The sequence below is a fragment of the Falco naumanni genome, chromosome 11, assembly GCF_017639655.2.
Source record: "Falco naumanni isolate bFalNau1 chromosome 11, bFalNau1.pat, whole genome shotgun sequence".
Taxonomy (NCBI): domain Eukaryota; kingdom Metazoa; phylum Chordata; class Aves; order Falconiformes; family Falconidae; genus Falco; species Falco naumanni.
This window is the reverse complement of record NC_054064.1, coordinates 24161673-24174981: the sequence shown is the minus strand read 5'-3', so window position 1 is coordinate 24174981 and position 13309 is coordinate 24161673. Positions and strand designations below refer to the sequence as shown.

The 13309-nt window shown below is 40.4% G+C and overlaps 1 protein-coding gene across 2 annotated transcripts in view; it reads left to right on the top strand.

Annotated features, from left to right (window-relative positions):
• EIF2B3 (eukaryotic translation initiation factor 2B subunit gamma) overlaps positions 1-13309 on the top strand; it is a 102131-nt gene that overhangs the window by 24801 nt on the left and 64021 nt on the right. For both annotated transcript variants that reach the window (XM_040610421.1, XM_040610422.1), the window contains exon 5: positions 704-815. In XM_040610421.1, the coding sequence (XP_040466355.1) occupies positions 704-815 (112 nt within the window). The remainder of the gene's footprint in view (positions 1-703; positions 816-13309) is intronic.

The following is a 13309-nucleotide window of genomic DNA, read 5'->3' as shown; positions in this document are numbered from 1 at the left end:
AAAGTCACTATTGATACACAGTCAGTGATTGCAGGAGGTGGGAATTGCCACAATAATATATGTGACTATGAGGTATTCTCTTGGGTGGCGGTTTTATAAATAGGTCTTTAAAGCAAGTTAACCCACCCAGAAACATCAGCGGTAGGAGTGTTAGAATCTATACTTTTATGTGTTTTTGTGTATGTGATTTAAGTTTTCTATTGCTATCAGTATTTATTTGAAATAGGAGATCAGTTGTAAAGTAGTTATGTCTTAACTGAAATAATAATCCTCTCCAGACCACCTGATTCTAATGAGTGATTTACGATGGGGAAGAAGCAGTTGGACTTTGAAGAACTCTCTGCTTGCCTTGGGTTTGTTGTTGTGTAAATTCAGGTAGCAGTTTTTAAAAAGAGAGAGAGACAGAAGGAAAGCACAGCTCAACATGGGAGTGTTGCGTGTCAGGACTTGTAGTTGGCATTTTCATAAAAAGGATGCAAAAAGCTTGCAGGGCCAGAGTTGTGAATGTTATGCTGTGTATCAACTACCCTGACTGAAAAGAAGTTAATAAATATTGTGGGTAACTTTTGTAAATTCACTGATTTGCTGGGTTAGTCTGAAACCTAGTATTTCATATTTCGGGGGTGGTTGGTGGTCCCATTTGTCTTTCCAGCCTGCATTAAGACAGGGTTATATAATGATTGTGTTTGATTTTCTACTTCAGTGGAGCAGCGTGACTTCATTGGAGTGGATGACACAGGAAAAAGATTGCTCTTCATGGCTAATGAAGCTGACTTGGATGAAGAACTTGTCATTAAAAGATCCATCCTTCAGAAGTAAGCTTATGAGTCCTTGTTACAGAAGCTGAACTTGGGATGGGGGAAAATAGCTGTGTACTAGGAGTGATGGTTAAAGACCAAGTAGGATGAGAAGGGAGGAGGAAAAGCAGCTTCTGCAATATTCAGGGAGCAGTATTTTATTATTCATTACATCATTACACCAGCTGATAGGCTTGTCTGATACCTTTATTGTGAAAAATTCCAGGGACAGAAAAGGAATGGGTGCAAAGGTAACTCCTTGAAATGAAGCCAGTATTATTATAGCTCAGATACCGTTTAGATTCAGAAATGGTAGACCTACGTCCATAAATGAAATGCTAGTCTCATTGGCAAAGTCCCAAATGGATTTACAGACTATCTGAGCTAGGCCCTCAGGATTTCATGGCACTCTTCTGCATATAAGGTACAGAACCTCAGCTATCTTTGCAGGCCCAAAAGGATTCATTAGAGAATCCATGTTTATATCCACCATTAAACTGCACTGGGGACTTGGATGAACTTATTAAATACGCAAGACTAGCGAGCTTCCTGCACAGTGTAATTCATATCCATTAGTAGAAGAAGGAAAGATGGCTTGTTGCTCTTTACGCTGTTCTCAGCAGTGGTTTTAGTTTTCTCAGACACACGTTGTCTGGCATCTTCTGTAGAAAGCTCTGCTGGCTCCTTGAGAGGCCAGCCTTTGTAGTCTGTCCCAGGCTGACAGACTTTCACCTCTGTGAGATTAGACACCTGTGGGGCAGCCATCTGAGAGCTGGGAAATTCATCCATGTGAACCCTGTCAGTTAAGGATGCGGACATCTGGGGTCTGCTCTCAGATAAATCTCTTCTGTGAAAATGCCTCTGGTGTGTGCTGTAGGCCACAGCTAGGTGTAATCTTTCCTTGAACATCCTGCTACCAGATGCGAGGGAGGTGCTGTATGCCCATGGAAAGATGAATGCTCTTCTGCCTAAGTTTAAGGATTACCCTTGAAGGAAGGTAGTCAAGAGTGAGCCTGTTAACTGCTGTGATGGAAAGAGCCCTGTCCCAGCACGTTTCCAGTGGGGCTCTCATGGGTTTTTCTTGGGCATGGCAGGGACCAAACTGCAGACAAGCCTTCTGTATGGTTCTATATAGGCTGATCTGCGTAGTGTAGGAAGTTCAGCACTGTTGCATTCGGTGGTTTTGCACAAACAAAGGCTAATAGATCTATGTAGGGCTAGAGAGGAATATTTTTATCTGTTGTTAGTCATGGGCTTGTCTTTATGGTTTTCTCCTAGCACTAGCGTGGCTGTGGTATAACAACTTAGAAATTGCTGTAACATGTGTGATCTTAGTTGACCTCTGATTTTACAGGTTCATCTAACCAGAGGATTCTCATTCCTGTTACCCTATAGCTAAATTAATCAGGCTTTATCCTGCAGGCCAAATGTTGCCTTTAGGAACACCTGTTCAGTTACATTGTCTTCAGCAGATCTTCTTGAGCATAACTGTTTTGTGTTTGGTAAATGTAGTGTTGGTGATATACAGATGGGATAAAAATCTGTGTCTCCCTGTCTTTCTTAGATTTCCATATGCACAGCTATGAAAGGTAATGTAAAGTGTTAGCTACCCTTCAAGTAAAGCCCATAAATGATATGGTAGTCTGGAAGCACAAGGAGAAAAGATCTGCTAAGTGTTAAAAAGAAGGGCAAAAAATTAAGATGCTTTGAAGCATTACGCAGAAGCATTGGGCCAATATCCACCTGGGTGAGCCTCTGACATCTGGAACTGCTAGCTGTGGGTACTTGTGCGCTCTCTCTGTTTTACAGCTGCCATCTTGGAGAAGCTCTGAGGGAAGCAAAACAGTATATGGAAATTGTCAAGTATTTTCAGATGAGGCAATTTCAGGGTAGCAACAACTGTGGGAGCTCTAGGAAGACAAAGTGTTGGCAGCTAATGATGTTTTAACCACTGTGTTGTCTAGACCTGCTGAAGCCCTGAGTTTCTCATGTGAGAAACAAAAGCAACACTTAAAATGATCTTTGAAGTCTTCTTTTTTTTTTTTTTTTTTAATACATCATAGTAAAGCAAGGGGGGGAAGCAAGCCCAATCTCGCCATCTTCATGGATAACTGGAAGTGACTGCCTTTCAGCTACCATGTTGGCCGTTTCTTGATCTCTGGACTTTGTTTTGATGAAACAACAGGCTTTGTGGCAAGATGGGAGAATTTCCAGTACACTCATTTGTTCCTCTGTAAAATACAATAGACATCTTGAGGGTGTTTCTTTTGTTTGTTTTGCTTTTAATGGCCCCTTTGAAGGGCTATAGTGGTCTTGTTACATGAACTCTAGAACTTGTTCTTTGCTTGTTCTGCTCTTCAGATCCTTTTCTTTTTCTTTTTTCTTTTTTCTCTCCCTTTTTAAGGAGGGAGGTGGAAGGAGGGACAAGGAGGGAGTGGTGAAAGGAATGGGAAGAGGGAAGATGAACTTTTCTTTAAAGATAGGAATCTTGTTACTGGTAAAAATCTAGATCCCATACAGAAATGGTTCAAAAGACCTTTGGCTTCCCCTCCTCACAGGAGGGAAGTTGTTGACAAAACATCCAAAGCTGTAGAACGCTAATTTAAATCCTTGAAGAAAAACCTTTTTCCTGACCTTTGCCTTCCTCCTATCATTGGATTTCACGCTCTTCACTTTCCTGCCATAAAAGAGCAGCTGGTGGGGAGGGACAAGGCACACATTCTCCTGAGTACCTGTTGAGTATTAAATACTTATTTGCTCTTGACTCAGGCATTTTGTAATAGAGTGTTTCAGAATGAAACATTTTAATAGGATTTCTAGGTTTGTGGTATAACCTGTTATTCTTATTCTCATTTTGGTTAGGATTTCTTTTCCAGATTTGTTGTTTTGATTTGTTTTGGGGTTTTGTGAGTTGTGGATAGCCATTCTGGTTTTGAGAGTGCCTCTCCTTGTTACGCCACAGAAAGGAGTCTGAATTCTGCTCCTCTGGGCAAAGCTTTCCATCCTTCCCCTCACCCCGCCGGTGCTGTTAATCACCCTAATGACAAGTCCCACAGGTAGCATCCTCTCTCCAGTAAACAAGTGCAAAACAGTATCAAATACATCCATCCAGATCCATTCAGGCACGTTTTGGTGTGCATCGGGGTAGGGCAGGAGACTAATTTATTGGTGGTGCCTAGAGAGACTAATGCTGCTGGGGGAAACATTTTCAAGGAAATGGTTCCCTGTTTGGGTAATGAGAGCTTATAAAAAGCCATGAACAGCCTGCGCATGTCATTCACTTTGGCAAATAGTTGCAAGATGAGATACGAGAATGAAAGAAATACAGTTTGGGGAAGTTTTGAAGCCAACTTAGGGCCCTTTGAAGAGAAAAAAATAAAGTTATGTGCTCATCCCTGGAGTCTGGTTTTGCTGGTGACATCTCTCTGACTTGGATCTTGACAGGATGAAGGAGTGAGGAAATGATGAGAATTCCATAGCTGCCTCCTTTGCTTTCGGAGGGGGCAAAGGTATTTGTTTTCAAAGCACGATTACAATGGACAGGGAGCCTTTTTGCTCCACCTCTGATATTTACGGTCATGCAAAGTGAGACAGTAAAAGACACCTGTTGGAGCAGGTCTAAATTTGGAGCATTTCCTTTTAAGATCTTGTGGGCTGTGTAAGGGTGAGTTCAGCCTTCGTGGGTGTTCTGTCTGCACAGACGCAGGTGCAGGGCTTCTCCTAGAGAATATGTTAATAAATCACCGTGACAATTCCAGCTACTTATTACCTCATGTGCTTCAGACAGAAAGGAATACCTCATCTATAAATATATACAGTACTAACATTAGTAACCTTGAAGTAACAATACAGATCTGTTTTTAAGATACTTTAATAAAAAGAGGGGGGTAAGATGGGGGAATTTTTCTTCCTTTTACCCTTGCATCATGAGACTAAAAATGAACTGTGTAGTATAATTTTAAAAGTCGGTGTTGCCAAGTAGGTAGGTAATGGGAGTTCAGGAATAGCTTTGATACACTTGATTTCCTTTCTGTTGCCTTGGGATATTGCCTTTTTTTTTTTTTTTTTCTGCTGATAATTTGTTTTAAATAAGTGGATCGTATATAAACACCCTGCAACTTCCTTAGTGTTTCTGTTCTCTGAAACTGCACTCCTTGGGGAATTGGCATCTCTAAAATACTCTGCCACTTGTATGGTCGTTCTTTTGGGGTTTTTTTCATTTAAAATCTACTCTGTGAGAAAGGCTGGGAATGACACAGACATAAGGAGATGTTCCACTGTGTAAAGCATCCTAAACTGGATGATGGGCAGATGTCCTTTTTCAGATCCAGCTGTGCTGATGAAGGGGACCACCACCTCCAGCTTGCCCCAGCTGGGTGTATGATCGAGTGCTTCATAAGCCACATGTGTCAAAATGAGTTTAATTATGTTTAATAGATTAATCAGCAGGACTTTGATAACTTGGTTCTTTATACTTTATGCATTAGGGAGTGGTCCCCACAAGCAGTGCCACTGGCAGGGAAGGGAGGGATGCAATAACCCAACTCCGTAGGAGAATCCTGAGGAGCAACTCAGGACAGACCAGGAGCAAAAACTCTGCTGGGCTCAGCTGTCTACAGGATGAATCTATATGTATTAGCTTTGGTGATGGTCCCATGTTGGAAAAATCAGTAGTTTTCGCTATTAGCAAACCTGTTACTAAGTTTCCTTTTGCATTCAAGTGGTATTTTGAAGAATGCCATGGAAAGATGTTGGGTATATCTTCCCCCCTGCCCCCCCCCCCCATGTGACTTTCAGAGAGTGGTGTGTAGATCTTCCTGTCTTTCCTGTTATTTCAGATCTGCTATTGTCACACATAAAAATAAAATTTTTGGACTAGCACCCAGAAATAAGCCAGGTTCTTTTTGGCTCGTCCATCACAAAAATAGAAATTGTATGTGTTGATTTAGGTAATAAACCTTTTGCAGATGCACAAACCAGAAAAGAATCTGGTTCCCCTTCCCAGAATTGAATTGGTTTCACAGTACTAGTAGGAATTTAGAAAGTTGTAAAAAGTTATTTTACCAGTAAAGCAAGCAGATCTGACTGTGAATCAAAACAGGGGGACTAGGTCTATTGAATAAGAGGGTGTGATTTTTACACACTAACTTCTCAGACTATAACCACACTTTAAAAATGTTGGTGTAGCTTTAATCATATTTCTTTACAAAAGAGGATTTTGCTGAACATATCAGAAAAAGATATTGGCCTCTAAGTTGTTGTTTGAGCCATGAGTTGAGAGTAGATGTTCTCAAGATGCTATTGGAGGTCTTGTGTGCCTGTTTAGAATTTTCTCAGTTCACTAAGAGTAGCTGCTGTAAATAAAAGGCATTAATTTTCTCAGAAAGTTTGCCCTTTTTATTATGAGTTTAAACTTTGCTCAACTTGCTCTGCTTTTTCTGTAAATATATTGGGGATGAGGGTAGCCTTCAGCTTCAGAAACAGAGTATTTTTTAAATGATTTATTATTTCTAACATGGATGTAGTCAAATATAAGGAAAATATTTTAATTTGGTGCTTTTGTATGTTATGCTTGTACAATAAATGTGAACATACTATCAAAGCAGTAAGTGAGACATTGACTTTATATTTTAAAGAACATGCTGCTATTGCCGATTTTAATACTCTTGCTTCCACGGGATTTTATTGTGTTTTTCTGCTGCTGTGTTATTTTGCTCATTCATTGGAGGGGGGTTGAAAGGAATGTACAGCATATCCAGGTCCTGCCATGTCTTGACAGCTTGTACAGGTAAGAGGCATGAGTTTTTGAATCTGGGATATTAGCAGGAACTTCTATTGAATGTAGCTATAGAAAGACTTATTGGCAACAGATTTAATTTTGCTGCAAGATTCTTGCCAGCATTACAGTATGTGTAAGACTAAAAGCAGAGTGTGGTGCTCAGCATTTGGTTTCTAATTGTCAGTAAATGTATGTTGTGCGGATTGTCATTTGTCTTGTCTGTCTGCTGCAGTCTCAGACCAGCACTTAGCCTGGGATTCGGTTTTGCTTTTCAGAGGTTCCGAAGGAGGGAGGGATGACTGTATTGCTTGGACACCCTCGAGTCCATGTGACTTGGTAAATGCAGTGCTCTGGATGAGTCATCAGGTTGGACAACACTGAAGCTGAATCTCATTGTTACTCTAAGCCAGGCTTGGGTCTTGAAAAAGATGACAAATGATCTGTTTTAGAAAGGTGTCTTAATACTTTAGTACAGTTGCCACTGTGTATTTTTTAGCAATGTTGTGAGTTAATTTGTTTCACAGATTTGATGGGAAATGTAGCCATCACCAGTTGTTTTTGTAACTTATTTTACCCCAATTGATCTAGGTGTAACCTATATGATCTAAAGTTCCTCTGAATGGTTTGGTTAGGGGAGACACACAGACTGATCAATTATTTGCTTTCAGTGTATGTTTTCAGCCATGGTGGGTATTGAGTGTAGCTGCCTGTTGAAATCTTAGCGTTTCAGCTTGTGTCTGGTGATCCCAGAATGACCAGTACGCAACAGAGGGGCACAGACTCCTTATTGTGCAGTTGGGATGGTACAGAGAGGAAAAAAAGCCAAAGGTCAGAGGAGTTATCCCTGCTTGTGTGAGCGCTGTCAGGCTCTCCCCTACCACATGTCCGCCATGTGTTCCTCATCAGCGGGATGTGGAACTCCATGACGCAGAGCAGACTGGAATGCGGAGTTAGTTAACACCCGCCGTTGGGGAATTTATCAGCCAATGTGGAATATGGGGGGGAGGAAACGACCTAGTTTAAAGCAAAGTAAGGGTGAAATGAGGCATGTGACTGTTCCTCTTCAGTTAAAAGGCCTGATTCTGCTTGGGGCTGAGGTCCTGGCTCATGACCCCAGCCAAAGGTTGTGGTTCCCTTACTGTTCTGTGTTTCTGGTGGTTTTATTAATCCTGTACATTGTCATGCCTAGCAGTGGGCTGGAGGGAAATACCCTTGGGATTTTTGCAAGGAACCATTCATCCAGTTTATTCTAAGAAACCTGGGCTTTGAAGAGCCTTTCTTTCGTCCTGGTCATTGAGATCCCAAATCACTAACTTGCAGGGATACATAAAAGTGATAGCCTCTCCATTAAAATTAGTTACACTTGCTATCAGCTGAGCTGTAGTTGCATAATATTTTTAGTGCTGATTTATTACACTTACTTCATGGCTACTGTGAACTCTAACCTGGATGATTTACTGTAATGTTTAGCACTGCTAAGAATATTGTGGAAGTCCTAATGGAAGGAGTCAGAATATACAGTTAGCTGGTTGAAGGTATATGTGGGCCCACAATTCTTATCGGGATCATGTTCTGCTTTACTTGCAGCAAATATATATCTTTCAAAATGTTTCCATTCATTCAGAATACAATGCTGAATTCCCTCTTGAATAGCCGTAGTGTGGTTCTCCCCAAACAGCATTGTGCTGGCAGTTTCTGGAATTACACAGGAAATGAAGAGCATAGCAAACTTTCCTTTCTCTTGCTAAGACATGCTCCCCGGGAGTTCTTCCAGTAGATCAAGTAAATAGCAGAGATCTATTCCTAAGGGCAGCATGTCCTCTATGTTTCTGCTTTGAGAAATCCTAATTTTCTCTGGCTTTAAATCCTTCCTTTCTTCATCAAATTTATTGCACCATTTCCCCAGCTAGAGAAGATTAGATAGAGATTCTTTTTACAAGCAGTAAAACTTTTTATCCACTTGTCTTAGAGATTTCTTACAGGACTCTATGTAGGATATACTCTGTTAAGAGGAGGTAGCTCTTAGATCTTGATATGTGAACTGGCAATGCAGAATGCTTTATCTTGCACAATTACTCATTCTAAGTGTAACTTACATGTACCTGCATATTAGCTGGCAACAACTGTTGGTATTATTTGGGTCGATCATCATGAAATTGTGTAACCTTTTAAACAGACCTGTTGGTGGGAGGGGGTGAGTGGAGGCTGAAGATTTTGAAAAATCTGGGTCAGACAATATAGAGAGATTTTAAAGGGGAGCAATTTAGGGCCTTCAGACAGAAAAAAAATTGGCTGATGGACTTTAATTAAACTGCAAGGGTTGGAAGCAAACCAGTAAGAAAGCAAGGGAAATTTAAGTTAAAGCTCAGCTTCTAGTTTTTCTGCATATAAATCTTCCAGCAGCTGGTGATATTTGCAAGAGCACAAGAGACTGTCTTTCAGTATTTCCTTTGATATTTGCCCCCCCTTTGCTTTATTATTCCCAAGGACTAACATTAAATATAATTTCAGAGGCCATGTGTGTCCCTAACTTCTCTGTCCCATCTCTGTGGTACGTGTGTTCATACATGTATACATATATGTGTAATATATTTTGTTCACTAACGCATTGGTACAGCATTTGTAGAACTAGGTGTAATTTTTTTGTTGGTTTTTTTTCCCGAAACGAGCTACATAATTTCTGAATATACCTCTGAAATTCCCACTTCTGTGACTTTGAGCCTTAGCCAGGTAGAATAGTAATAACAGAATCACAGCCAGCAGTGCCATAAATTTCAACTAAAGTATCAGGCAAGAAGTCTGATTTCTGTTTGTACTGTTGTTAGAGATATTTATGCAGGGCAAGTCTTTCAGCAAGTGTGATTATTTTCAGAGAGGCCCTCTCTCCACTCTTGCATTAGAATGTGCTGGGGATGTGTGCAGGGAACGGCACCTGATGAACAGCAGCCGGACAGAAAGAACAAAATCCCTTGGGAATGAGACTTTTCTTTATGGCCGTTTTTCACTTCTAAGGCCACTTGAAAAATATTGTTCTTCAGGTAGATCTCCTTCGTAGATCCCTGGGTTAGCATTTGGGTGCTTGCCATTTTCCCAGACCAAGAAGCTACTGAAGACTTAAGCTCTTCCAGTAGAAAAGTATGCAGGCACCTATTTTGCAGCAGCAGACACTATTGAAAGAATAATGGACCCTTCCCACGTTCAACTCCATTCTTGCACTTGGTCCTAGACCTCTGGAGCCACTGTGCTAGCAAATGATTACATTCTGGTTCTCTTCTGTAACTCTTCCTAAACAAAATGTTGAGACATTGATTTATACAATTTAGATTCTTTTGTTGTCAGTGTAGCTAAAAGTAGCCTCTGGCTATTGAGGGGATAGATCAGTGAGACACATTAGTGCTTGCTGGTTATGCTTTTCTATATCTTACCCTTTGAGAAAATAGTATATATTTAAGATTTAAGGAATAAGTCTCTTGCATGTGTTTGGTTTAGATGTACCCCATGACAGTGTAGCTCTAGAATGTAGGATTCTGTGTGTTTTCTGGTTTACATTATTATATGAAGAAAGCAACCAGAAGAAAAGTAGTCTTCGGCATTTTTTTTGCTATGCCCTTGATGTTTGTCAACTGAAAATAAGGGACTGTGATACTATGGATGTTATGTAGATTCCAGGCTTTCATAATGTGACAGGGATAACCTCATGTCTGGGGTGAAACATTGACTTCTCGTGTCCTGGGCAACTGTTGACTTAAAGGGTTTGCAGAAAAGTTCTCCGACCTTACTTCTCAGTAATCTATTCTTGTCTTTGGAAAAACCCAAAGTGTTAATCTTTTTGATGGTTGTAAAGGACCGTTGAAATAAGCAACATTTGTATTTACAGAGGAAGAGTTTTCTTGTTCTACAGGTGATCTAGTGCTGGAAAGGGTAAAATTTGACATGTGAATTGATGGGCTATCACCTGTTTACATTAAGAATGTTGTGTAATTAATATAGAAAGAGATCTCACTTCTTTGTGGTCTTGAGAAGTCCACTTAATGTTTGTCTCTCGTACTTTCTTCACTTTTTAAAATTAACACAATATTACTGTTCTGTCTCATAAGGGCATAACCCATGAATGTTTATGTCAGTAGTGTAAATGTAGAATGCTGCTCTGAGTACAGGGTATTTAATTATTAACTTTCCTATATTATAGAGTCAGAATAGTACTTGTTAAAATGACCTGCAGGAAGCAGCTGATCTAACACATACAGCATGAGCTACAGATCGTGTTTAAACCTGGATTTTTAGTTTCAGCACTTTTATTTCTTCATGTCAGATGCCAGTAGTATTTAAAGGTATTATTGTATAGTTTATTGTGTGTTAACATTGTTGTGTGCTGCTATTCTTATCACTCCACTGTCTCTGATTTCTTACCAATGTACTAATTCTCGTTTTTCATACAAAAGCACTGGTCATACAATGAAAAATGAAATATGTTTTCTTTTGCATTAACAAGCCACTACTCCTGAGCGTACATGATCAGATTTGTAGATGGGCATTCCTTGCGTGCGCATGAACTGGTTTTACAAATGCTGGCTCGAGTCTGGCACAGCTTATTGCAGTGCACCTGAGCTAACATGCGAGTGCTGCTGGGGCCAGGCTGGGCTGGCAGTGATATAGCTGGGAAGACAGAGCAGCTCCTGAGCTAGCAAGTGGGGGCTCAGGGCACACTGTGGAAGTGCCAGAAGGACTCAGAAGGAGCCAGTTCTGGTGCAGAAACAGCAGTGTCATCTGGGCTTTCTTGGGTCCATATTACTCTGGATAAAGAAGAAAAAGCAATGTTCATGTTTCTTCAGTCCTTGCATTTGTTCGCTGCTCTCTACTTCCAGTTTGGCCACCTGAGGGCCAAAAAAAATTAAATTCTGGAATAAGAATTGTGTTTTTGTTACCCATATGTACAGCTTTGGTCAGCACTTTCAGGTTCCAGCAAAATGCAAATATCATACAGGAGTATAATCTTCTATAGTTCTTCAAATAGCTTACTTTTCACAGTAGAAAAGTAATTACCTTTTAGAAGGTGATCATTCCAAAGACTAACTGCTTCCATTTCTCCTAAACAGTTTAAAAGCATGACAACTATCTTTTGCAAATGATCTGCTGTAAAACATATGAGTTGATTGGGCTGCTGCGTGTGAGCGGCTTCTTCATTTTTTGATGACAATTTTTTCCATAAAGAAGAGTTAGTTTTCTGAATGACAGGTTATGGTAATAAACCAAGGTAATACTGCTCTGCTAAATAGTGGCTTTATAAAGATATGATGAACCTGTAAGTCAAGAGTGCCACAAACAGCAGAAATGCCAAATACCAGAGCTGAAGTACAGTTGAGTAACCTGCTGCAAAAGAGTCTGTCACTTTACCTGTTCCTTCATTTCTGTGTTTTGCATTTGTAACTGATTTACCATCTTGAGGGCAGTGGATGCAACAATATGAACTTGTACATATGAGAATGGTGTGTGGATACAAGGATATGAACTTGTGCATCTCTGAGAAAGATATCTAGTACTGAGCATGCATCTTTGAGTGACTGAAAGCTCATAGCAGACTGCAGCACAACAATGCGAAGGCTGGTTTTGCTTTGATGCTCTTTCTGTCCTTTGAGTTCTTAAGTTTTCCTAAACAAAAACACATGTCTACAGTGGAGGTGACTTGCAGATTCCATTCAGGACTTCTGGAAGGCTTCAGTCTCTTGCCTGCCACATGCCTGCATACCTGCTGATGATTTTGGCTCCTCCTGCAATGACAGTAAGAAGACTGGCCATAAATGTTAATTAAAGTCTCAATGGAAGTATCCAGGTCTTGGGTATCTTAGGATACTGCTGTTTCCTAAGGTTTCCAGATATGTTGACATGTAGCTGATGAGTGTTTTTCATCATTGGTCATTGCCTGAAAATTTACTGTATGGTGAAGAGGTGAAAGCTGAACCAAGCTATTCGGCATCCAAATGCTTGAAATTAATGGGGATTATGGGAAGCTGTGCTGCACTGTAGTGATTTGAGGCCACAACCAATTTTGTGCTGTGTGCATGGGAGAGTCGAGGACAACTTCAGTGTGCAAAAGTGGAAGACATTGGGGCCCTGTCTTTGCAAAGGCTGATCAGATTTCTGAGTGTTAAGTTTGCTGGTCCAAATTGTTGATCCCTGCTTGCTGCAGGCTGAGTAGAGCATGGGTATGGAAAATTAGACGAAGTTATGAGGAGAAAAAATGATGAGCCTCAGAAGCATCCCTTACAGATTGGCACTGACTTGAACTTGCACGTTGTCTCTAGAAGTGGATAATAGCTTCTTACACTCTTGGTTAAATACTTGTTCCCAAAATTCTGGGATGTTTTGGCTTTTAAGCCTAACGTGAAGAAGGACAAGCAGCCAAAGTCTGCACTAATGTGGATCAAAATAAAGTAGAAAAAAAGTGTATGAGAACTACTAAATTCTTAGTAGTCTTGCTTGTCACCTTAAGGAAAAATGTCCCTCTCCCTGCCATTGTTTGTGCCCTGAAGAGAATCCAGTGTTCACATATCTGAGGAACTAATTCGTCATCCAGTTGAATAGTAAGACCCAAAATTGAGATTAGCAGTTATCAAAAAGTAAGAAGCAAGTGCTCTGCTGTTACTTTATAATTCTGTGATTACTTGCTAAGCTGAGATTTTTGCCAGTCACATTTTTTTTTATGATTTCTGAGTACTGTTCACTAATGTAGTTA